Source organism: Bos taurus, chromosome 18 (genome assembly GCF_002263795.3).
Source record: "Bos taurus isolate L1 Dominette 01449 registration number 42190680 breed Hereford chromosome 18, ARS-UCD2.0, whole genome shotgun sequence".
In the NCBI taxonomy this organism is placed as follows: Eukaryota; Metazoa; Chordata; class Mammalia; order Artiodactyla; family Bovidae; genus Bos; species Bos taurus.
The window spans coordinates 55,977,765-56,002,062 of record NC_037345.1 but is presented as its reverse complement, the minus strand read 5'-3'; the positions used below and the strand labels follow the sequence as shown (position 1 = coordinate 56,002,062).

Here is a 24,298-nt window from a genome sequence, read left to right as displayed (position 1 = left end):
ATCTCCGCCTTTAGGGGCAGAACTACTTCCGGTCTCTTCCCCGGGCGGAAGCGTCGGAGCGGAGAGGGAAAACAGCGCTCCTTTCCGGTGTAGGGGTACTGTTGAAGTAGCCACCGAGGAAAGAGGGTCGTCTGTGAGGTGAGTTCTAGGCGGTAGAAGAATAGTGTTAGTGCGATTGCCTTCCTGTGGGCAAGAGTCTTGTGGTCCTGAGGGAGACTGGGACAATATTTTGAAATGCTGACTTCCTGGCAGTTATTAATAGAGCGCTCTAGGTGCCTCAAGTTTAAAGCCGAATTGGAGGTGCTTTAAATCCCTTTAGGTAGCCAAACCTTCATCCGGCAGTTCTCCCCATAGTATTAATTCCAGTGCAGACGAATGGGCTGCGGATCCCAGGGCACGGAAGAGACTGGGACTCCTGGAGGTCTAAGGAGTGATATTGAATGAGAAGCAACCCCCGCACCCCCTTTCTTGGCCTCAGTTTCTCAGATCGTGATGGGGAGAGCGGGGAAGGGTTGTGCAGTCGCCGCCGCTGCCTCCTTGCACCTTTTTGACAGGCCCTTCCCTCTTGGAGTTGCTGTAGGTTAACGTTTTCCTCTGTGGAACTTTGGGGTTAGGCAGTCCTAGGTTCTCACCTTGATGGTGCTGCCGATTCGTTGTGAACTGAGGTCTTGATGGATCCTTAAAGCAGTTTTACTGTAATATTTTACTATGAAAGTGTCCCACCTGTCAGGTTAATGTCTCTTCCTCCGTTCTTGTCTCGTGGCAACAAAAATGTGGAGCAAATGGGTATTCTTTCTACCCCCTTCTGATGCCTATGTCAGAAGCTTTCTCTATCTCCTTTATACTTTAATAAAACTTTATTACACACACACCAAAAAAAAAAATGTGGAGCAATGGACGAAAAGGTGTAGAACAACAGACAAGTTACAGCTCCATTCAGCTCAAGCAGATAATCTTTTATTAATCCAACACTCCGTAGGAGTCCTCCTCATCCTTCCTGTCAAGCCTCCCTCTTTACACTTCCAGTCTTCTTTTGGCTTTGCCCCGTTCAAAGTAGGGCTTCTACCCACCACCAGTCAATGAAAGGGAATAGAAATGAGCATACGCTCAATGATTTAATTATAAATTGTATAGCTGCAGGCTGTGTTGGTTATGTCTTAATAGGCTCCTAACTGCCTCACCGCAGGTAAGGTTACTTGGAGAGGCCCCTGTGGTCATTTTGTATCCACTGTGTGAATAGGATACCTGTGCAGGAGTTGAAAAGTCTCTGTGGTTATATTTGTAGCATATTTGTGAGCTCTCCTGGGTGTGTCTCCTTCAGCCAGGCTTCCCCTCCTTGCTCATGTCTAACTTCCTACCTAACACAACTTACATAAAAGTGGGATCATAATATAAAAATTCCTATGGCCAGAGTTTCTGTTTATTAATACTTTTGCCATATTGGCTGGGTATTTTTTTTAATTAAATATATAAGGCAAAGCCTGTCTATCGTGACATTTCACCCCTAAATACTTTAGGATACATGTGTAAAAAGCAGAGACATTTTCACAACATTAAACTATACCTCAACTTTTTAAAAATTTTTCAACAATTTTTTTTTTAATTTTAAAAAGCATCAGATCAGATCAGTCGCTCAGTCGTGTCCGACTCTGCGACCCCATGAATCACAGCATGCCAGGCCTCCCTGTCCATCACCAACTCCCGGAGTTCACTCAGACTCACGTCCATCGAGTCAGTGATGCCATCCAGCCATCTCATCCTCTGTTGTCCCCTTCTCCTCTTGCCCCCAATCCCTCCCAGCATCAGAGTCTTTTCCAATGAGTCAACTCTTTGCATGAGGTGGCCAAAGTACTGGAGTTTCAGCTTTAGCATCGTTCCTTCCAAAGAAATCCCTGGGCTGATCTCCTTTAGAATGGACTGGTTGGATGTCCTTGCAGTCCAAGGGACTCTCAAGAGTCTTCTCCAACACCACAGTTCAAAAGCATCAATTCTTCGGTGCTCAGCCTTCTTCACAGTCCAACTCTCACATCCATACATGACCACAGGAAAAACCATAGCCTTGACTAGACGAACCTTTGTTGGCAAAGTAATGTCTCTGCTTTTGAATATGCCATCTAGGTTGGCCATAACTTTCCTTCCAAGGAGTAAGCGTCTTTTAATTTCATGGCTGCCGTCACCATCTGCAGTGATTTTGGAGCCCAGAAAAATAAAGTCAGCCACTGCTTCCACTGTTTCCCCATCTATTTCCCATAAAGTGATGGGACCGGATGCCATGATCTTCGTTTTCAGGCACACAAAAAAGCGGGAACATTTTCTTCCATGACCACAATACTATTATCATAATTGTATTATCATAATATCATACTATTATCATAATACTTACAAAAGCAACCCTAATAAAAATGTCATTTGTTTGAATCAGAATCAATTCAAATAATTGTTTTGTCTTTTAAATTCCTCTTAATTTCCAACAGTCTCCCCCTCCACACCATCCTGGTTTTTTTTCTTTTTAAATATTTATTTGTTTATTTGGCTGTGGTGGGTTTTAGTTGTGGCATATGGGATCTTTGATCTTCGTGATGGCATGTGGGATCAAACCTGGGTCCTCGGCATTACGAGCACAAAGTCTTCTAGTCACTGGACCACCAGGGAAGTCCAGTCATTTCTATTATTATAGTTCTTTTGTGATGTATTGACTGGATGGATGGTTCGTTTCATTGATTACACACCTACCCAGGCCCTATGGTTGGAAGTCGTTAACTAATACTATCATGCCATCTCTGTGCCCAGCCCCCACCCCCAGGTGCCAGGCAGTGCTGGGACCCAGCCTGGAGTCCAGCCCAGGCCCCACCTCTAGGGGGCTCCTAGTCTGGAGGGGGAAATTCTGAGATGGCTGTAATGGAGGTAAATCAGGGCGTTGTCAGAGCATCAGGAATGCCTCCCTCAGGCTTCCTGACGGGTCCTGGGAGGAGGAAGCGGATGGGATTTCCAGGGCAGGGTAGGGGGTGCACCAGGCCCACAGGGATTTCCAGGAGCAGAGCCAGGCCCTGCCTGTAGGGCCCATTCCACGCTGAGTCAGCACAGAGCCTGGGGCCACCTGCAGCCAGGCGGCACCAGCGATGGGATGGCCTCGGCCACAGACGCAGATGCCCGGGGCAACCCCCGGCTGCACTGGGCACCTTCTCCCTGCCTCTGTTTCCTTGTTTGTAGCAGCCATTTGTGCTGTGGGATTCGGTGGAGACTGAAAGTGAAAGTCGCTTGGTCAACTCTTTCCAACCCCATGGACTGTATTCTCCAGGCCAGAATACTGGAGTGGGTAGCCACTCCCTTCTTCTCCAAGGGATCTTCCCAACAGAGATCGAACCCAGGTCTCCCACGTTGCAGGTGGATTCTTCAACGTCTGAGCCACCAGGGAAGCCCAAGAATACTGGAGTGGGTAGCCTATCCCTTCTCCAGGGGATCTTCCCAACCCAGGAATCGAACCAGGGTCTCCTGCATCGCAGGCAGATTCTTAACTGAGCTATCAGGGAAGCCCTGGGATTCAGTGGAGTTAACATGTATAAAGTGCTTATAACAGGGCTGGGTTTACCAAACCTCTTAGATGAATACCAGTCACTATTAATAGAAAAATCTCAGATGTTCCCCTTTGCTTTTAGGGAGCCTCCCTCCTTCCTGCTTCCGATACTTCCTATATCTGTCTGTGAATTCCTTGAATGTAATTGGCCCTTTGGGTTCCCTTAACACAGGCTGGCAACCCACTCCAGTACTCTTGCCTGGAAAATCCCATGGATGGAGGAGCCTGGTAGGCTGCAGTCCATGGGGTCCCTAGGAGTCAGACACGACTGAGCGGCTTCACTTTCACTTTTCACTTTCATGCATTGGAGAAGGAAATGGCAACCCACTCCAGTATTCTTGCCTGGAGAATCCCAGAGTCGGAGGAGCCTGGTGGGCTGCCATCTATGGGGTCGCACAGAGTCGGACATGACTGAAGCGACTTAGCAGCAGCAGCAGCAGCAACACAGGCCTACACCCCCCTGGGACAGCCAGCAGCATCCATGTGACCCCATGCTCTTCTCGGGAGGGGACTTGTAGCATCCTTTAGTTCTTCTTTAGTTTTCTCATCCTTTAGTTCTCAGAGGGATCTCTGACCTCAGGATATTGAGGATTCAAACAAATCGACTGCAGAAAAAGACCTGGGGAGATAATAAGGGAGATTTGAATACCAGCTGGATAGTAGATGATGTTAAGGAATTATTAATGCATCCATGGTATTGTGATCATGTTTTTTAAACACAGTAGCCACGAGTCCCCAGAGGCTGTGGCGCACTTTGATACTTGTCTCAGGGCCCCGAGGGACTGTATTTTTTTTTTTAATCACTTCATTTTAATTAATTTACATTCAAGCACCAATACTGGATTCAGTCCCTGGAAAACTTTTAAGTATGTCTGGGGCAACCAGGACGTGTGAATGTACATTTGCTCCTGTAAATTTTATGAAATCTAAAATGTTGGACAAGTTCCTCCAGTGAAAATTGTTCTGAGTCGAGACATATTAAAAGGGTGGACTAGACTGTGGATTTTGAAGATTTCTTGGGAGAATGGGAGTGGATTAGCCTTTCTTCTCGGATTGTGACCTCTCTGGGAGGACTGCCAGCTGTCACGTGACTAAGGGGGGGCGGCTCTGGAGCCCAAGTGCCGGGTTCAAGTCCGGCTCTGTTGCCAGGGGGGCTCCACGGGCCTGGTTTCTCCTCTCTAAGAGGGGAAGGTTGATAAATAATAGCTGCTCTTACTTGGATGTGTCCTCTCTGAAGTGCTAGTGTTCTGTTTTCTGAGCCTGTCCTAACTGAGGAGACCATAAACCTGCCCACCCCAGTCAGCGGTTGTCAGACTTCTTGGTCTCAGGATCTTAAAAATCAGCAAGGACTCCAAAAAGCTTTTGTGTGTGGAAGTTCGATCCATCATAGTTGGCCACATCAGGGGACTTCCCTGGTGGTCCACTGGTTAGGACTCCGCACTTTCACTGCTGAAGGCCTGGGTTTGATCCCTGGTCCAGAAACTAAGATCCTGTAAGCCACAAGTGCGGCCAAAGGAAAAAAGACTTGCCTTATAAGATGAAAACAGACATGAAAGGGTCTTTATTGAAATATTCAAATAACAAAAAACTCATCTTAAAGTATACAACTCTGGTTTTTCATATAATCACTATTTTTGTAACCATCTCCACTTTCGGATTTCAGGACATTTTCATCACTGCAGAAAGAAACCCCATCCCCCTTAGCAGCCTCTCCCCACTCCCGTCCTCCCTTCTCCCAGCGGGTGGCAGCCACCAGTCTCCTTTCTGTTTCTGTGGATCTGCCCATTCTGGACCTTTCATATAAACGGAATCAACAATAGGGCCTTTTGTACCTGGCTTCTTTCACTCCGTACCAGACATTTTTTAAAGCCAGGGTTGTACAAGTACAAGTCGCACAGCCTCTGGAAAACTCCACCAGACGCTCATTAGGGAATGAGAGGAACAGAGGCAAATACATATTGATGTCATGGAAATCGTTCTGTGGGCCCCCTGAAAGTATCTTAGGGACCCCTGGGGTCTTGGCAGACCTTACTTTGAGAACCACTGGCTTAGGCAAGTGGCTTCACTTCTGTGCCTCTGTTTGCCTCTCTCCAAAGTGGAGATGCCGATGGAGCAGACCTCAGAGGGTGGCTGAAGTTGGACGCTTGATGACATGAGGCCGCGGGGAGTTGGCCTAGGGGTCAGGGGTCAAGCAGTGTCCCTTGTGCTTATTCCCGTGACAGCCCAGAGAAGTGATGATCCCTCTCTAGCAGTTCCTCTCTTCTCAGAGAGAAAATGTCCCAGTCCACAAAGCCAAAGAGCTTGGCCACAAGACAGGCAGCCCAGTGCCAAATACCACGGAGGGTCAAGGCAGTTGACAACTAAGAATAGAGTGGGGAATTTGTCCCTGCGGAGGTGAACTCGACCTTCATGAGTGGTGATGGGTGGGGGAATGGGGGCGGAAGCCAGGGGGCCAGGGTGGAGGAGGGGGGTGGCAGGTGAGCTGGGGAGGCAGCAGGTGCCTGACACCTGCTCCAAAGCTGGGGGGTGAGGGGAAGCCTGAGGAGAGGCCGTGGGTCGAGTTGGGGTGTTTCACCAAGGTGAACCGCTGCATGCAGCACAGTGGCTGCGGCTGGAGTGACAGGAATGTTCCACATCGCAATTGGGGCAGTAGTTAGGAGGGTGTATGCATCTGTCAAAACACATCAACTGCATCTTACGGGTCTGTGCATCTATTCTCTGTAAATGTACCTACTGGGAGGAAGACGCCAGTAGGGGGCGTGCAAGGTCCATAAGTTCCAGGAGAGGTTTATGTTTTGAAAGAGAAAGGCAAGTTTCTGAAAGCATCACAAACCAGAGAAATAAAGATGAAGTTGCTTTTTCATATTTTGGGAGCCCCTGGTGGTGCCCCCACCCCTGCTTTCTGACTCCTCCTTGCAGCCGGAGAACTGGAGAGAATAATTTCCTGAACATTCCATAGCCAGACTCTGTATATGACCTCATTTAATCCACACAGCCATCCAGTTAACATCAGGTTCAGCCCATGGTTCTCCGCACCTCTTACCCAAAGGGCGCTGAAAGGGAATTACCCATCCAGAGTCACCGCCAGGAGAGGGCCAAGGCCAGGCAGAAGGTCTTATTCCATTGATCCCATCAACCCTTAGCTTGTTCGATTGATTTACTCTTGTTAAAAGGGGATTACTCTTGTAATCCCCCTAGTCTTCCACTAGCTGGTAATGACCCTGCCTACCAATGTGGGAGATGTAGGAGATGTGGGCTCAGTCCCTGGGTTGGGAAGATCCCCTGGAGGAGGACATGGCAGCCCACCCCTATATTCTGGCTTGGAGAATCCCACTGACAGAGGAGCCTGGTGGGCTGCAGTCCATGGGGTCTCAGAGAGTGGGACAGGACTGAAGCGACTGAGCATGCGTGCATCCATCCCCTATCCAGTCCCCTCCCTTACATGGGCAGCCATTGTTACATGCTTGATCCTTTTGTTTGCAGGTGTTCAAAATGTAATGTTTGGTGCACGTGTAGATTGTTTTCTTTCCTTTTCACCCAGTGCCATGGCTTTAAGATCCACCCATGATGCTCTGTACACACCCAGTCAGGTGCATCTCACTGCTGGGTGGTCTCCTTGGTGGGCACTCACTGTCCGTTTCACCAGGGTGGGATATTCAGTTGCCTTCAGCTCCCCTCCAGGATAAATGACACCGCTGTGAACATCCTTGTACATGCTCCCCCAGCACCCCCTGCGGGGGCTCCTATTGCCAGCCCTCACCCTGGCCTTAGCACGCGCTCACGGTGCCACCCGCTGCCCTGGAGAGAGGAGCACAGTGACGTCTCGTCCTGGTTCTCCTGTGAGGAGAGCTTGAGGCATCCACCTGTCAGTCTTTGGGCCGCTCCTGTAACTCACCTGTTCTCACCCTTGGCGCGTTTTCCTATCAGGGTAGCTGGGTTTTTCTGGTTGATTTACCAGTCAGTTCTCCCTCTAACACTTGTTTTGAAAACTTGGAATTTTTTCCAATGCAAATGACACATGAGGGAACAACTTGAGCAACAGGCGCACTGCACCTAAGCGAATCCAGACGCGCTCAGTTGAAATGGGCGTGTAGCATCCACATGGGCTCAAGAACCCAGAGCATCTGCCTGGCGCTTCGTCTCCCACGTGAGTTCTGGCCCCACCCATTGCCTCGGATGCCAGAACTTTCTGTCAGATTGCACGTAACCCTCCTTCCACCACCTCAGGATAACTCGCAACTTGTGCCCCTTCCAACACCACTTCCAGAAGCAAACTTCAGGTCTTTTTCAGGATGGAGTGCTTTTTTTTTTTTTGAGGGTAGAGGCCTTTCTTAACCATTTAATGAGTACAAAACTATCTTCCCCTGCCCCACTCCCAGCTTCCCCATCAGGTCAGCTCGGGGACCATAAAGGTCCAGTCCTCTCTGTGTGGGCTCCCTCTGGTCACCACCGCCTTGCAGCTACCCCTTCCTCCCCGCCGGGATGACGCGGCACGGCAAGAACTGCACAGCAGGGGCCGTCTACACCTACCATGAGAAAAAGAAGGACACAGGTACTGGGTTTGCGAGGGGGGAAAATGGACCCCAAAATGCCCAGGTCGCTCACTTTGCCCCTCTGGTTGAGCTTGCTATGTGTGTCTTTCTCCTGACCGTGTTAACATAGCCCATGTGACTGATGGTCATAACCAGAGACATAACAGCCCACACAAGCCAACAACCTTTTCCCTGCTTGTACATTAAGTGCCTTCCTGCTTGAATTCGACTAAGCCTCCTAAACACCCACAGAGGAAGGAATCAGTGTTGTCAGCCCATATTCCAGATGGGGAAACTGAGGCCCAGAGAGATGCGGGCGCTTGAGCTGGGTCCCAGAGCCAGAAGGCCCGAGGGGAGTCAGCCACGAGCCTCTTCCCTCAGCTGGCCCTCGGGCTGCCTCAGAGCCTGTCACTTACCCTCTGGGGATGAACACCTCCTGTGGATGTGCCCCGCCCCCAACACACAGACCCCGGGCACAAGCGCCCCCCACCTCTGTTGTGTCCTCGCTGTGCCTTTCTCTCCGGATTTGCACAGGGGCACGTCCCCTGTCTCTCCGTCCGTCTGTGTGTTCCTGTCCCCAGCGGCCTCAGGCTATGGCACCCAGAACATTCGACTGAGCCGGGATGCCGTCAAGGACTTCGACTGCTGCTGCCTCTCGCTGCAGCCCTGCCACGACCCTGTCGTCACGTAAGCTGGGCACGTGGGTGGGCTGGTCGGGGGGCAAAGGGCAAGAGAGGGGCTGTACAGCCAAGGCACCCTAGACAAGCCACCTACCTTCCCGGAGCCTCGGTGTTCCCTCTGATAACTGGGCACGATCCTAGTATACTTCACGGGGTGTGGGAGAGAATACGCTCATAATAGAGGGTAGGGCTCCTGGGACACCGCCAGCCCATGATAACAGTTCACAGAGTGCTTCCCGTTATCTACCTCTTGACTGCAGAAGCTTCCCTGGTGACTCACATGGTAAAGTGTCTACCTGCAGTGTGGGAGACCCAGGTTCGATCCCTGGGTTGGAAAGATCCTCTGGAGAAGGAAATGGCAACCCACTCTAGTACCTTTGCCTGGAAAATTCCATGGACAGAGGAGCCTGGTAGGCTACAGTCCATGGGGTCGCAAAGAGTCAGAGATGACTGAGCGACTTCACTTCCCTCACTTGACTGCAGAGATCCAGCTGATGCCACATAAGCCATACCCCCCAGGCAAACCCTTATCAGGCGGGACATTCCAAGGGCTTAGAAGTACCCTCCCAGGAGCCAGGCACAGGCCAGGCCTTTGGTTGGAATATGCAGGGTGTGGACGACCTTGGCTTCCTGAGCTAACCCTTTATGGCACGAGATTTTCCCCTACGTGTTGGAGCACATTACAAAGCCAGGAGAGGTAAAACGGCGCAGTCACCTCAGAGAGCTAAGCAGAGCCCTGAGTGAGCTGCTGCCTGTAAGATGCTTAGGGGGTCTCCAGGACAGGGAGCTGATGTTTGGCGGGTGGCTGTTAACTACTGGCCATGCTTTCTTGTCCTATCCTGTCTTTGCAGCCCAGATGGCTACCTGTATGAGCGGGAAGCAATCCTCGAGTACATTTTGCACCAGAAGAAGGAAATTGCCCGGCAGATGAAGGTGAGCCTGTTTTATGGGTGAAGAAACTAGGGCCAGGAGAGGTCACAGCACTTTCTAGAGGCCACAGAGCTCATCAGTGACAGAGGCAGGGTTGAGCTCTGGCAGTCTGTCTCCAGCCAAGCTGTTGACCACTCTGCTGCCAAGGGACAGAAAAGCCACCGAGTCCCAAACCAGCTAAAAGGGAAATGGTTCAGGCGTCCTACAGTTGATGGGAGGAACCAGCCAAGGCAGCAGACACATGGCATATGACTGCGGCCACCAGCCGGCACCAAACAGAGCCTCTGCCCGGAGTGTCCCCTGGGTGGGTCCCGGTTTACCCTCCTTTAAATTCAGAGAGCCACCCTGCCCCCACCTAGGGTGCCCCAAACCCACAACCCACAGGAGGGTGCCCGGCTCATTGCTCCCTGGCTGCCTGCAGGCCTACGAGAAGCAGCGGGGCGCCCGGCGAGAGGAGCAGAAGGAGCTGCAGCGGGCAGCGGCGCAGGACCACGTGCGGGGCTTCCTGGAGAAGGAGGCAGCCATCGTGAGCCGGCCCCTCAACCCCTTCACCCCCAAGGCCGCCTCGGCAGGGAACGGCCCAGGTGAGAGAGATGAGTCTGCAGGTGGGGGGGGGGGGTCCCACAGGTGCCTCCGTGGGTGCGGCATCCTAGCCCCTCCCCCCCTCCCCACAGACGATGCCCAACCCGGGTCCAGTGCGGGCCCTGCAGGCAAGGACAAGGACAAAGCGCTGCCCAGCTTCTGGATCCCGTCGCTGACCCCCGAGGCGAAGGCCACGAAGCTGGAGAAGCCGGTGAGCCCCCTACCCCAGCGCGCGCCTGTGCGTACTCTTTGCCAGAGAGGGCCAGGTTCACCCCCACACACACACCCCCCGCCCAAACGGGGTTCCTGAAGGTCCCCTCACCATCCTCCCACCACCCGGCTCCAGCGCCGCCTGCTGACCCTGCCTCCCTCCCCCATCCCTACCCCCAGTCGCGCATCGTGACCTGCCCCATGTCCGGGAAGCCGCTGCGCATGTCCGACTTGACGCCGGTGCGCTTCACGCCGCTGGACAGCTCCGTGGACCGCGTGGGGCTCATCACGCGCAGCGAGCGCTACGTGTGCGCCGTGACCCGCGACAGCCTGAGCAACGCCACGCCGTGCGCCGTGCTGCGGCCCTCGTGAGTCGCCAAGGGGACAGGCCGGGGACCTGCTGGACGCGGCGGGCGCAGGTGTGGCCCACTGTCTGGGGCGGGGCCCCTGATCCACACCCCCCACCCTCACCTTCACCGCAGTGGGGCTGTGGTCACCCTGGAGTGCGTGGAGAAGCTGATTCGCAAGGACATGGTGGACCCGGTGACCGGGGAGAAGCTCACGGACCGTGACATCATCGTGCTGCAGCGGGTGAGTGGCGCCCCCTGGCCTTCCGGTAACCCCGCCCTCCTCCTAGAGGCCCCGCCCTTTTATCTTAGCCCCGCCCTCATCAAGCCGGGGCCTCCGCAGCCAGCCTCACCTCCGCAGCTAGGGAACCCTCATGGCACCCTCTCCTCCTACAGGGCGGCACCGGCTTCGCGGGCTCCGGAGTGAAGCTGCAGGCGGAGAAGTCCCGGCCGGTGATGCAGGCCTGAGCGCGGGAAACCAAATAAAAGGGGCTTGGACGCTACTGGCCATGTGGCGCCTTCATTCACCGCACCGGAGCCCAGGAGCCCGGGAATGGCGTGCGCTCCGGAATGACTGTGCTTTGAAAGCCTGGTCTGGGAATGTTTGGTGTGGTCTCACGTTAAGAGTGAAGTCTGAATGGAATGCAAACGCACAGCTGTAAATGGGTTGAGTGGCCCCAAGTCGGAATGTGAGCTGCGACCACCGGAGGGCGCCACGTTAACGGGCTAGATGGAAATCCCCGCGCATTCCTTTTGAGTTAAACCAAATTTGAAGCCTGGGAGCTTTAGCGGCACGTGTCTCCCATTGCAAAGTGTAATAAGACACCCAAAGGAAATGAAGTGCTGTGTCTGTGAGAGAGAGAGAAAGTTAGGCACCCGGTCTAGAGAAGGCTGTGAGGAACACCCCCTCCCCCGCCGGCTGAAGGCTGGAGGGTGGAGAGGAAGAGGAAACCGCAGTGCAAAAGCCCAGAGGCAGCAATGTGCTCGGCGGGTGTGAAGAGTGGGAGGAGGTCAGAGCAACCCGGTCTGGTGGACCTGCCTGGAGCTCGGACTCGGCTGGGAGGGCAGGGGGGCCCTTTCAAGCTACGTTTTTAATAATCGTTGAGTCAGAAAAACAGACCCTGTGCAGTGTGGAGAACCAGAGCTAAAAGCTGCAAAATACGGCAAAGAGTGTAAAAATAAAGACTGGAAGTCCTGCCTCTCAGAGCGATCCCCGGGTTCTGTCCTGCCAGGTCTTCATCAGCCAGGTCTTTCTCAGAGGAGTTTTTTCCACCAAAGAGATTTCCATGCACATACTTCTCCGTTAATTGAACAGTCTCTGCCCTTTCATTTTGGAAAATGGTCTTGTCATCCAAAGCCCAGACGAGATTCATAAGTGTCCTTGAATGCTAGGCAAGCTCATGTCTGGTGTAGGACCAGGGGGTGCATCTGGGGTGCTGCAGGGAAGAGTTATCAGTAGGAGGGTGGGTCATCCTTGCTTGCACCCTGGGGAGCCCCCAAAACCCAGCATTTCCTCCCTCAGACATTTCTAGAACCTTCATGCCCTGCTCTTGGGATCCCAGTCTCCAGAAACTAGCTGAGGTGCTGCTGACACTCAGGGCGCCCTTGCCCTCTGGGCCTGTCGGTCTACAGTGTGTGCAAGTCCTGGCCACAATCTTGAGGGAAGAATGCTTGTACCCATTTTGCAGAATAGCTCACTGAGGCTGAGAAAGCTGGCCCAAAGTCACACTGCTCAAGGCCATAGCTGAACCCAGGTTCCCCCAGAGATCAGCCACCTCTGGATCCCCTTCTTCAGTCCTGCCCTTCCCCCCTATCATTTTACGCTTCCTCCTCCCTCAGACTTGACACACTGCCACCCACACACCTCTCCACTGTGGCAAGCTCTCACCCCATCCCTTTATACCCAGAGTGATGAGATTAGCCCTCCCTGCTAAGCTAAGTCACTTCAGTCATGTCCGACTCTGTGCAACCCCATGGACGGCAGCCCACCAGGCTCCCCCATCCCTGGGATTCTCCAGGCAAGAACACTGGAGTGGGTTGCCATTTCCTTCTCCAGTGCATGAAAGTGAAAACTGAAAGTGAAGTCGCTCAGTCGTGTCCGACTCTTAGCGACCCCATGGACTGCAGCCTACCAGGCTCCTCCGTCCATGGGATCTTCCAGGCTAAACACGCCCAATCTCTGTCCTCCCTAAGAGCCTTTAACTACCCGGAGTCTTCTCTTGGAACCACATCCACCCAAGGACTCCAATCCTGTTTATGTGTGGTACAGGCCATTCACCACCCCAAATAAAGACTTAAAGGTGCAACTTGGAAATCCCAGATTTCCACAAGAAGCCTAAATCTCACTCCTTAATTCACAGGCCCTTTGAGATACCCTTTCCTGGGAGGGGTAGGGTGCAAGTCAAGGTCTTAGCTCTAAGAAATAGGTTTTCTTTAAGATTTCAAATGTAACAAGGAGAGGAAGCAAGAGTCAGACCACAGCAGAAGCTAAGGGTGGGACGGGAAGTGGAGACAAATTTTGTCTTTTCTCAGCAGAGGTTCTCTAGGTGGTGGTCTACAGTTTAGAGCAAGAAATGGGCATGGGGTGGGGGATGCTGCGCTTATCTTGACCTTCAGCATCAGCTAGCCCACAGACAGCATTTTAGGACAATTATAATTACTGGTTGAGATTTTTTAATGGGGAGACTTTTCTAGAAAGGGAGAACTATATATACAGGGAGCAAATTGTTGGTGTCTAGGGGAGCAGGAGGGATTGACTGCAAGGCTGGCATAATAAGAATTTGGGGCAGCATGATGGATCTGTTCAGTATCTTAATTGTGGTGGTCGGATGACTGATTTATCAAAACTCATAGACCTATACAGAAAAACAACTGGACTTTATCTGAATCAAAATTTTAAAATGCAAAAGGGGATATCGTGCAAGTAGATTTTCATATCCCTTTAAAAATGAGCATAGCAATTCCACTCTTACACATAGACCCAAGAAAATAGAAAACAATGTTCATGCAGAAACTTCAACATGAATGATTCTGCTGCTGCTGCTGCTAAGTCGCTTCAGTCATGTCCAACTCTGTGCGACCCCATTGACGGAAGCCCACCAGGCTCCCCCGTCCCTGGGATTCTCCAGGCAAGAACACTGGAGTGGGTTGCCATTTCCTTCTCCAGTGCATGAAAGTGAAAATTGAAAGTGAAGTCGTTCAGTCGTGTCCGACTCTGTGCGACCCCATGGACTGTAGCCCACCAGGCTCCTCCATCCACGGGATTTTCCAGGCAAGATAACTGGAGTGGGGTGCCATCGCCTTCTCCGATGAATGATTCTAGCAGCACTAATCTTCTAATAGCCCCAGAGTAGAAACAACCCAAATGTCCATTAGCTGATGAATGGGTAAACAAAATGGGCTGAATCCATGCAATGAAATATTACTCAGACATAAGGAATGATGTTCTGATCCATACTACAAAGTGGATAAACCTTGAAAGCACTATACAAAGTAAAAAGTCAGACGAAAGGTCACACTCTGTTACATAAAATGTCCAGAATAGGCAAATCCATAGAGACAGAAAATAAATTAGTGGTTACCAGGGGCTGAAGGGAGGAGGGAAGTTGGACGTTTCTATGAAGACCTACAAGACTTTCTAGAACTAACACCCCCCCCAAAGATGCCCTTTTCATTATAGGGGACTGGAATGCAAAAGTAGGAAGTCAAGAGATACCTCGACTAACAGGCAAATTTGGCCTTGGAGTACAGAATGAAGCAGGGCAAAGGCTAATAGAGTTTTGCCAAGAGAACGCACTGGTCATACCAAACACCCTCTTCCAACAACACAAGAGAACGCTCTACACATGGACATCACCAGATGGTCAACACCGAAATCAGATTGATTATATTCTTTGCAGCCAAAGATGGAGAAGCTCTATACAATCAGCAAAAACAAGACTAGGAGCTGACTGTGGCTCAGATCATGAACTCCTTATTGCCAATTTCAGACTTAAATTGAAGAAAGGAGGGAAAACCACTGGACCATTCAGGTATGACCTAAATCAAATCCCTTACAATTATACAGTGGAAGTGACAAATAGATTCAAGGGATTAGATCTGATAGAGTGCCTGAAGAACTATGGTCTGAGGTTTGTGACATTGTACAGGAGGCAGGGATCAAGACCATCCCCAAGAAAAAGAAATGCAAAAAGGCAAAACGGTTATCTGAGGAGGCCTTACAAATAGCTGTGAAGAGAAGCTAAAGGCAAAGGAAAAAAGGAAAGATATACCCATTTGAATGCAGGGTTCCAAAGAATAGCAAGGAGAGATAAGAAAGCCTTCCTCAGTGACCAATGCAAAGAAATAGAGGAAAACAACAGAATGGGAAAGACTAGAGATCTCTTCAAGAAAATTAGAGATACCAAGGGAACATTTCATGCAAAGATCGGCTCCATAAAGGACAGAAATGGTGTGGACCTAACAGAAGCAGAAGAGATTAAGAAGAGTTGGCAAGAATACACAGAAGAAAAAAAAAAAAAAAAAGAATACACAGAAGAACTATACAGAAAAGATCTTCACGACCCACATAATCATGATGGTATGGTCACTCACCTAATGCCAGACATCCTGGAATGTGAAGTCAAGTGGGCTCTAGGAAGCACCACTAAGAACAAAGCTGTGGAGGTGATGGAATTCCAGTGGAGCTATTTCAAATCTTGAAAGATGATACTGTGAAAGTGCTGCACTCAATATGCCAGCAAATTTGGAAAACTCAGCAGTGGCCACAGGACTGGAAAAGGTCAGTTTTCATTCCCAACCCAAAGAAAGGCAATGCCAAAGAATGCTCAAACTACCACACAATTGCACTCACCTCTCATGCTGTAAAGTAATGCTCAAAATTCTCCAAGCCAGGCTTCAACAGTATGTGAACTGTGAACTTGCAGATGTTCAAGCTGGATTTGGAAAAGGCAGAGGAACCAGAGATCAAATTGCCAACATCCACTGGATCTTCGAAAAAGCAAGCAAGTTCCAGAAAAGCATCTACTTCTGCTTTATTGACTATGCCAAAGCCTTTGACTGTGTGGATCACAATAAACTGTGGAAAATTCTTCGAGATAGGAATACCAGACCACTTGACCTGCCTCTTGAGAAATATGTTTTCAGGTCAGGAAGCAACAGTTAGAACTAGACATGGAACAACAGACGGGTTCCAAATAGGGAAGGGAGTACGTCAAGGTTGTATATCGTCATCCTGCTCATTTAACTTATATGCAGAGTACATCATGAGAAATGCTGGGCCGGAGGAAGCACAAGCTGGAATCAAGATTGCCGGGAGAAATATCAATAACCTCAGATATGCAGATTATGGCAGAAAGTGAAGAACTAAAGAGCCTCTTGATGAAAGTGAAAGAGGAGAGTGAAAAAGCTGGCTTAAAACTCAACATTCATAAAACTAAGATCATGGCATCTGGTTCCATCACTTCATGGCAAATAGATGGAGAAACAGTGGAAAGCGGAGAAGGCAATGGCACGCCACTCCAGTACTCTTGCCTGGAAAAATCCCATGGATGGAGGAGCCTGGTGGGCTACAGTCCATGGGGTCGCACAGAGTTGGACACGACTGAGCGAATTCCGTTTCACTTTTCACATTCATGCACTGGAGAAGGAAATGGCAACCCACTCCAGTGTTCTTGCCTGGAGAATCCCAGGGACGGGGGAGCCTGGTGGGCTTCTGTCTATGGGGTCGCACAGAGTCGGACACGACTGAAGCGACTTAGCAGCAGCAGCAGCAGTGGAAAGAGTGACAGATTTTATTTGGGGACTTGAAAATCACTGCAGATGGTGACTGCAGCCATGAAATTAAAAGACGTTTGTCCTTGGAAGAAAAGTTATGGCCAACCTAGATAGCATATTCAAAAGCAGAGACATTACTTTGCCAACAAAGGTTCGTCTAGTCAAGGCTATGGTTTTTCCTGTGGTCATGTATGGATGTGAGAGTTGGACTGTGAAGAAGGCTGAGCACCGAAGAATTGATGCTTTTGAACTGTGGTGTTGGAGAATACTCTTGAGAGTCGCTTGGACAATAAGAAGATCCAACCAGTCCATCCTAAAGGAAATCAGGCCTGACTATTCATTGGAAGGACTGATGCTGAAGCTGAAACTCCAATACTTTGGCCACCTGATGCGAAGTTCAGTTCACTTCAGTTGCTCAGTCGTGTCTGACTCTTTGCAACCCCATGAATCGCAGCACGCCAGGCCTCCCTGTCCATCACTAACTCCCGGAGTTCACTCAAACTCATGTCCATCGAGTTAGTGATGCCATCCAGCCATCTCATCCTCTGTTGTCCCCTCCTCCTCCTGCCCCCAATCCCCCCCAGCATCAGAGTCTTTTCCAGTGAGTCAACTCTTCTCATGAGGTGGCCAAAGTATTGGAGTTTCAACTTCAACATCAGTCCTTCCAATGAACACCCAGGACTGATCTCCTTTAGGATGGACTGGTTGGATCTCCTTGCAGTCCAAGGGGTTCTCAAGAGTCTTCTCCAACACCACAGTTCAAAAGCATCAATTCTTCGGCGTTCAACTTTCTTCACAGTCCAACTTTCACATCCATACATGACCACTGGAAAAACCATAGCCTTGACTAGACAGACCTTTGTTGGCAAAATAACATCTCTGCTTTTCAATATGCTATCTAGGTTGGTCATAACGTTCATTCCAAGGAGTAAGCGTCTTTTAATTTTATGGCTGCAATCACCATCTGCAGTGATTTTGGAGCCCCCCAAAATAAAGTCTGACACTGTTTCCACTGTTTCCCCATCTCTTTGCCATGAAGCGATGGGACCAGATGCTATGGTCTTAGTTTTCTGAATGTTGAGCTTTAAGCCAACTTTTTCACTCTCCTCTTTCACTTTCATCAAGAGGTTTTTGAGTTCCTCTTCACTTTCTGCCATAAGGGTGGTGTCATCTGCATATCTGAGGTTATTGATATTTCTCCCGGCAATCTTGATTCCAGCTTGTGCTTCTTCCAGCCCAGCATTTCTCATGATGTACTCTGCATATAAGTTAAATGAGCAGGATGACGATATACAACCTTGACGTACTCCTTTTCCTATCTGGAACCAGTCTGTTGTTCCATGTCCCGTTCTAATTGTTGCTTCCTGACCTGCATATAGGTTTCTCAAGAGGCAGGTCAGGTGGTCTGGTATTCCCATTTCTTTCAGGATTTTCCACAGTTTATTGTGATCCACACAGTCAAAGGCTTTGGCATAGTCAATAAAGCAGAAATAGATGTTTTTCTGGAACTCTCTTGCTTTTTTCATGATCCAGCGGATGTTGGCAATTTGATCTCTGGTTCCTCTGCCTTTTGTAAGGCCAGCTTGAACATCTGGAAGTTCACGGTTCACATATTGCTGAAGCCTGGCTTGGAGAATTTTGAGCATGACTTTACTAACGTGTGAGATGAGTGCAATTGTGTGGTAATTTGAGCATTCTTTGGCATTGCCTTTATTTGGGATTGGAATGAAAACTGACCTTTTCCAGTCCTGTGGCCACTGCTGAGTTTTCCAAATTTGCTGGCATATTGAGTGCAGCACTTTCACAGCATCATCTTTCAGGATTTGAAATAGCTCCACTGGAATTCCATCACCTCCACTAGCTTTGTTCATAGTGATGCTTTCTAAGGCCCACTTGACTTCACATTCCAGGATGTCTGGCTCTAGGTGAATGGTCACACCATTGTGATTATCTGGGTTGTGAAGCTCTTTTTTGTACAGTTCTTCTGTGTATTCTCGCTACCTCTTCTTAATCTCTTCTGCTTCTGTTAGGTCCATACCATTTCTGTCCTTTATGGAGCCGATCTTTGCATGAAATGTTCCCTTGGTATCTCTAATTTTCTTGAAGAGATCTCTAGTCTTTCCCATTCTGTTGTTTTCCTCTATTTCTTTGTATTCATCGTTGAGGAAGGGTTTCTTATCTCTCCTTGCTCTTCTTTGGAACTCTGCATTCAGATGCTTATATCTTTCCTTTTCTCTTTTGCTTTTCACTTCTCTTCTTTTCACAGCTATTTGTAAGGACTCCTCAGACCGCCATTTTGCTTTTTTGCATTTCTTTTCCATGGGGATGGTCTTGATCCCTGTCTCCTGTACGATGTCAGGAACCTCTGTCCATAGTTCATCAGGCACTATCAGATCTAGTCCCTTAAATCTATTTCTCACTTCCACTGTATAATCATAAGGGATTTGATTTAGGTCATACCTGAATAATCTAGTGGTTTTCCCCACTTTCTTCAATTTAAGTCTGAATTTGGTAATAAGGAGTTCATGATCCGAGCCACAGTCAGCTCCTGGTCTTGTTTTTGCTGACTGTATAGAGCTTCTCCATCTTTGGCTGCAAAGAATATAATCAGTCTGATTTCGGTGTTGACCATCTGGCGATGTCCATGTGTAGAGTCTTCTCTTGTGTTGTTGGAAGAGGGTGTTTGGTATGACCAGTGCGTTCTCTTGGCAAAACTCTATTAGCCTTTGCCCTGCTTCATTCTGTACTCCAAGGCCAAATTTGCCTGTTACTCCAGGTGTTTCTTGACTTCCTACTTTTGCATTCCAGTCCCCTATAATGAAAAGGACATCTTTTTGGGGTGTTAGTTCTAAAAGGTCTTGTAGGTCTTCATAGAACTGTTCAACTTCAGCTTCTTCAGCATAGGCTTGGATTACTGTGATATTGAATGGTTTGCGAAGAACTGACTCATTTGAAAAGACCCTGATGCTGGGAAAGATTGAGGGCAGGACAAGAAGGGGGTGACAGAGGATGAGATGGTTGGATGGCATCACTGACTCAATGGACATGAGTTTGAGTAAACTCTGGGAGCTGGTGATAGACAGGGAGGCCTGGAGTGCTGAAGTCCATGGGGTCACAAAGAGTCGGACACGACTGAGTGACTGAAGGGAGGAGGGAATTGGGTAGTGACTAATTAAAGCCACCTGCCTTGGAAGTGTGGCATCTCAACAGCTGGACCGCCAGGGAAGTCCCTGGGCAGCTTTTAATCATAATTTGTTCCCTACAAATTTGTTGCTATGTCTATTGTTTTGATTAAAAAAAAAAAAAAGTTTTAAAACAGTGTTGTTCAATCGCTCAGCTGTGTCTGACTCTGTGACCCCATGAACTGCAGCACGCCAGGCTTCCCTGCCCTTCACTATCTCCTGGAGCAGTCTCAAACTCATGTCCATTGAGTTGGTGATGCCATCCAACTATCTCATCCTCTGTTACCCCCTTCTCCTGCCCTCAATCTTTCCCAGCATCAGGGTCTTTTCCAATGAGTCGGTTCTTCTCTTTGCATCAAGTAGCCATGCAGCTCTCAAAAAGCTACAAATCTGCCCTACTCCTTCCTATATGGGAGAAGTACCAATAACCTGAGATATGCAGACGACACCACCCTTTTGGTCAAAAGTGAAGAGGAACTAAAGAGCCTCTTGGTGAAAGTGAAAGAGGAGAGTGAAAAAGCTGACTTAAAACTCAACATTCAAAAAACTAAGATCATGGCATCTGACCCATTACTTCATGGCAAACAGATGGGGAAATGATGGAAACGGTGACAGATTTTATTTCCTTGGGCTTCAAAATCACTGCAGATGGTAACTGCAGCCATGAAATTAAGACACTTGCTCCTTGGAAGAAAAGCTATGACCAACCTAGACAGCATATTAAAAAGCAGAGACATTGCTGACAAAGGTCCATCTAGTCAAACCTATGGCTTTTCCAGTAGTCATGTATGGATGTGAGAGTTGGACCATAAAGAAAGCTGAGGGCCGAAGAATTGATGCTTTTGAACTGTGATGTTGCAGAAGACTCTTGAGAGTGCCTTAGAGTGCAAGGAGATGCAACCAGTCCATCCTAAAGGAAATCAGTCCTGAATATTCATCAGAAGGACTGATGCTGAAGCTTCAATACTTGGCCACCTGATGCAAAGAGTTAACTCATTAGAAAAGACCCAGATGCTGGGAAAGATTGAAGGCGGAGGAGAAGGGGGACGACAGAGGATGAGATGGTTGGATGGCATCACTGACTCCATGGATATGAGGTTGAGCAAGCTCTGGGGGTTGGTGATGGACAGGGAAGCCTGGCGTGCTGTAGTCCATGGGGTGACAAAGGGTCGCACACAACTGAGCAACTGAAGTGAACTGAACTTCCTAAACAGAGTCTCCACCTTCCGCCACTAGGGGGCAGTGTGTTATAATTAAAAGCTTTGAGCCACAGAGATTAAAAAATTCCAACCCTCCAACAGGTAACAATTATAAACTCTGGGTAAGACAAAACAATTACTGTCTAGGCCTAACCCAAAGTTAAATTAGTCTCATGACATATTTTACTAATGCTCCTCTTTAACATAGGATTCATTTTCTCAGCTTTTCCTGTTAATTGTAATCTCCAGGACGAATATACTTTCCAATTGATTTGTAATCCTTTAGATATGTTTGGTTACACTGGAGACAAGAGCAAGGACACTGTCCCTTTGAAGGAAGTTGTTGTTCAGTTGCTAAGTCGTGTCCAACTCTTTGCCACCCCATGGACTGCAGCATACCAGGCTTCCCTGTCCTTCACTATTTCCCAGAGTTTGCTCAAACTCACATCCATTGAGTCAGTGATGCTATCTGACCATTTCATCCTTTGCCACCCTCTTCTCCTTTTGCCTTCAGTCTTTCCCAGCATCAGGATCTTTTCCAATGAGTCAGCTGTTCGCATCAGGTGACCAAAGTACTGGAGCTTCAGCTTCAGCATCAGTTCTTCCAGTGAATATTCAGGACTGATTTCCTTTAAGATGGGCTGGTTTAATCCCCTTGCAGTCCAAGGGACTCTCAAGAGGCTTCTTCAGCACCACAATTCGAAAGCATCAGTTCTTCAGCACTCAGCCTTCTTTATATTCTCTCACATCGGTACATGACTACTGGAAAAACCATTCAGTTCAGTTCAGTTCAGTCACTCAGTCGTGTCCGACTCTTTGCAACCCCATGAATTACAGCACTCCAGGCCTCCCTGTCCATCACCAACTCCCGGAGTTCACTCAAACTCACGTCCATCGAGTCAGTGATGCCATCCAGCCATCTCATCCTCTGTCGTCCCCTTCTCCTCCTGCCCCCAATCCCTCCCAGCATCAGTCTTTTCCAATGAGTCAACTCTTCGCATGAGGTGGCCAAAGTATTGGAGTTTCAGCTTCAGCATCAGCCCTTCCAATGAACACCCAGGACAGATCTCCTTTAGGATGGACTGGTTGGATTTCCTTGCAGAGCTTTGGCTATATGAACTTTCATCAGAAAAGTTATGTCTGACTTTTAATATGCTGTCTGCTGCTGCTGCTGCTGCTAAGTCACTTCAGTCATGTCTGACTCTGTGCGACCCCATAAACGGCAGCCCACGAGGCCCCGCCGTCCCTGAGATTCTCCAGGCAAGAACACTGGAGTGGGTTGCCATTTCCTCCTCCAATGCACGAAGGTGAAAAGTGAAAGTGAAGTCGCTCAGTCGTGTCCAACTCTTAGCGACCCCATGGACTGCAGCCTACCAGGCTCCTCCATCCATGGGATTTTCCAGGCAAGAGTACTGGAGTGGGGTGCCATTGCCTTCTTCAATATGCTGTCTAGGTTTGTCATTTTTTTCCCCCCCAAAGTGAAAGTGTCTTTAATTTCATGGCTGCAGTCAACATCTGCAGTGATTTTGGAGCCCAAGAAAATTGAAGGCTGTAAGGTAATCTTAATTGGGGAATAATTTCTTTAAGGAGGGTTTTCACCACTTCAGAGGCTTTTTCTGTCTGGGTGGGAAATGCCTCCACTTGTCCTGAAAAAAAAGCTGTCCACATGCACAAGCTGGTATCTGAAATTTCCCACAGCTTAAGGCATTTGAGTAAAGCCTATGTGCTGATCCTCAGTGGACAGACTGACTTTGTGTCAACTCTGTGTCAACTCGCTCCCTTCCTTTTCTTCCTGTATGATAGATATTCTCTTGGGTTTCTATTACCATTAAGTGACAACTGTCTTTTTCTCACCCTGATGTCATATACAAATGCTTGCACCTAGATAATTCCATTACTCTTCCTTGCTTCACCACAGAATAGCTACAGAGCCATTCAAAGACTCCTGTAAAACCATACATAGCAATTGAGCATCTCTAACCATTAAAAGATGACTTTTGGCCTTGGCATCCACCAAGTGGGCTGAATTCTGGGATAATTCCTTTAGTGATTTTAGGATCCAAGTAAAACCTTTCTCTTCTCCCAGTTTGGGACAGGGATGGACAGGTGTTTGTGTGTGTATCAGCAAGTGTGTCTGTATATGTGTATCTGTGTCTGTCTTCCTTTCCTCCATTTGACATCAGTGTGTAAATAAAGAAATGGTACCAAAGCAAAATGAAATTAAAAACCCCAGACCACAAGCAGAACTCTAAATAAATCCTCAAGTTTGGCCTCGAGGTTTTACGTATCACAAGAACCATCAACTCAACCCCTGGGCAATGTGACTCCTTGGAGAGCTGCTGTATCCAGACCAATGACCCAGGAGACTGCAGATGATGGAATTAACACAGCAAAGGTGATGGTACACGGGGCACAGAGTCCCAAGATGACCCCTCCCCAACCCTCTTGTGGAGATCCTAACAGGTACTGTGGTCACACATTGTTACGCATTAAGTATTATGTGCCTCTCAGTCATGGGTTTGTAGCTGTAATCAGATCATCTACCCAAGATGTGCCCTAGAGGGTTTTCTTTAGGGATAGTCGGAACATTCCTCAATTTGCAGAGACAGAAACACAAGAAAAAATAAAACGCACACAGCACACACAAACGCCAGCATCAGACAAACCGGTTCACAATTCAGGGAAAAGTTCAGCAATCATTGCCTCTCTCCAACAGGGTACCCCACTTCAACACAAAACAAACTGGCTTATTCTGGAGGGAAAAAGCCCCACCTGGAAGAAAAGTTTCCTCCGGAAATGACTTGCCCTGTTGTATGGAACCCAGCGGCTCCCACAGGTCAATTTCTTGCTCCAACTGCCAAGCGATGGGGCAGCTGGTGTTGCTTTGGGGGATTCTGAAGGGAAGATCCTCAGGACAAGTGGTCTCACAGCTGCTAGGGATTTACCCCAAAATTCCCTAACAGGGGTGGGTTGGCTAGGAGCAAGGAGGCTCCCAGTTGGCTTTGCCAAAACTGGTACTGCTCCTCCCACAACAGGCCAATAAATCAGAGATGAGTTGTCAGGGCAAAGAATAGTGACTTTATTCACAAAGTCAGCAGACCAAGAAGGTGGTGGACTAGTGTGTCTCAAAGAACCATTTTCTCTGAGTTAGAATTCAGACTTCTTTTATACTAAGAGGGGAGAGAGCAGGTCCGGGTTCTGGGTCAGAGCCTGGAGGGGATGTGTTCATTTCTTCCTTCCCACAATCACCCACAGGTGAACCTAGGTAGGTTTCCCATGAGTTACAC

General features: G+C 48.9%; 1 protein-coding gene and 1 long non-coding RNA gene across 2 annotated transcripts; one reads left to right on the top strand and one right to left on the bottom strand.

Annotated features, from left to right (window-relative positions):
* Positions 1-59: 59 nt before the first annotated feature.
* On the top strand, positions 60-12,059 carry NOSIP (nitric oxide synthase interacting protein). Its single transcript, NM_001075502.1, is given in 9 exon segments — positions 60-138; positions 7,954-8,126; positions 8,688-8,793; positions 9,638-9,719; positions 10,138-10,300; positions 10,391-10,509; positions 10,689-10,876; positions 10,991-11,099; positions 11,252-12,059. Coding segments are annotated over 8 exon segments (909 nt in total). The 5' UTR covers positions 60-138; positions 7,954-8,056; the 3' UTR covers positions 11,324-12,059.
* LOC132342713 (uncharacterized) lies at positions 11,928-16,461 on the bottom strand. Its single transcript, XR_009491194.1, has 2 exons — positions 15,708-16,461; positions 11,928-12,291 (listed from the first exon to the last, which is right to left on the bottom strand). It is a non-coding gene; the product is annotated as an uncharacterized lncRNA (long non-coding RNA).
* Positions 16,462-24,298: the final 7,837 nt, after the last annotated feature.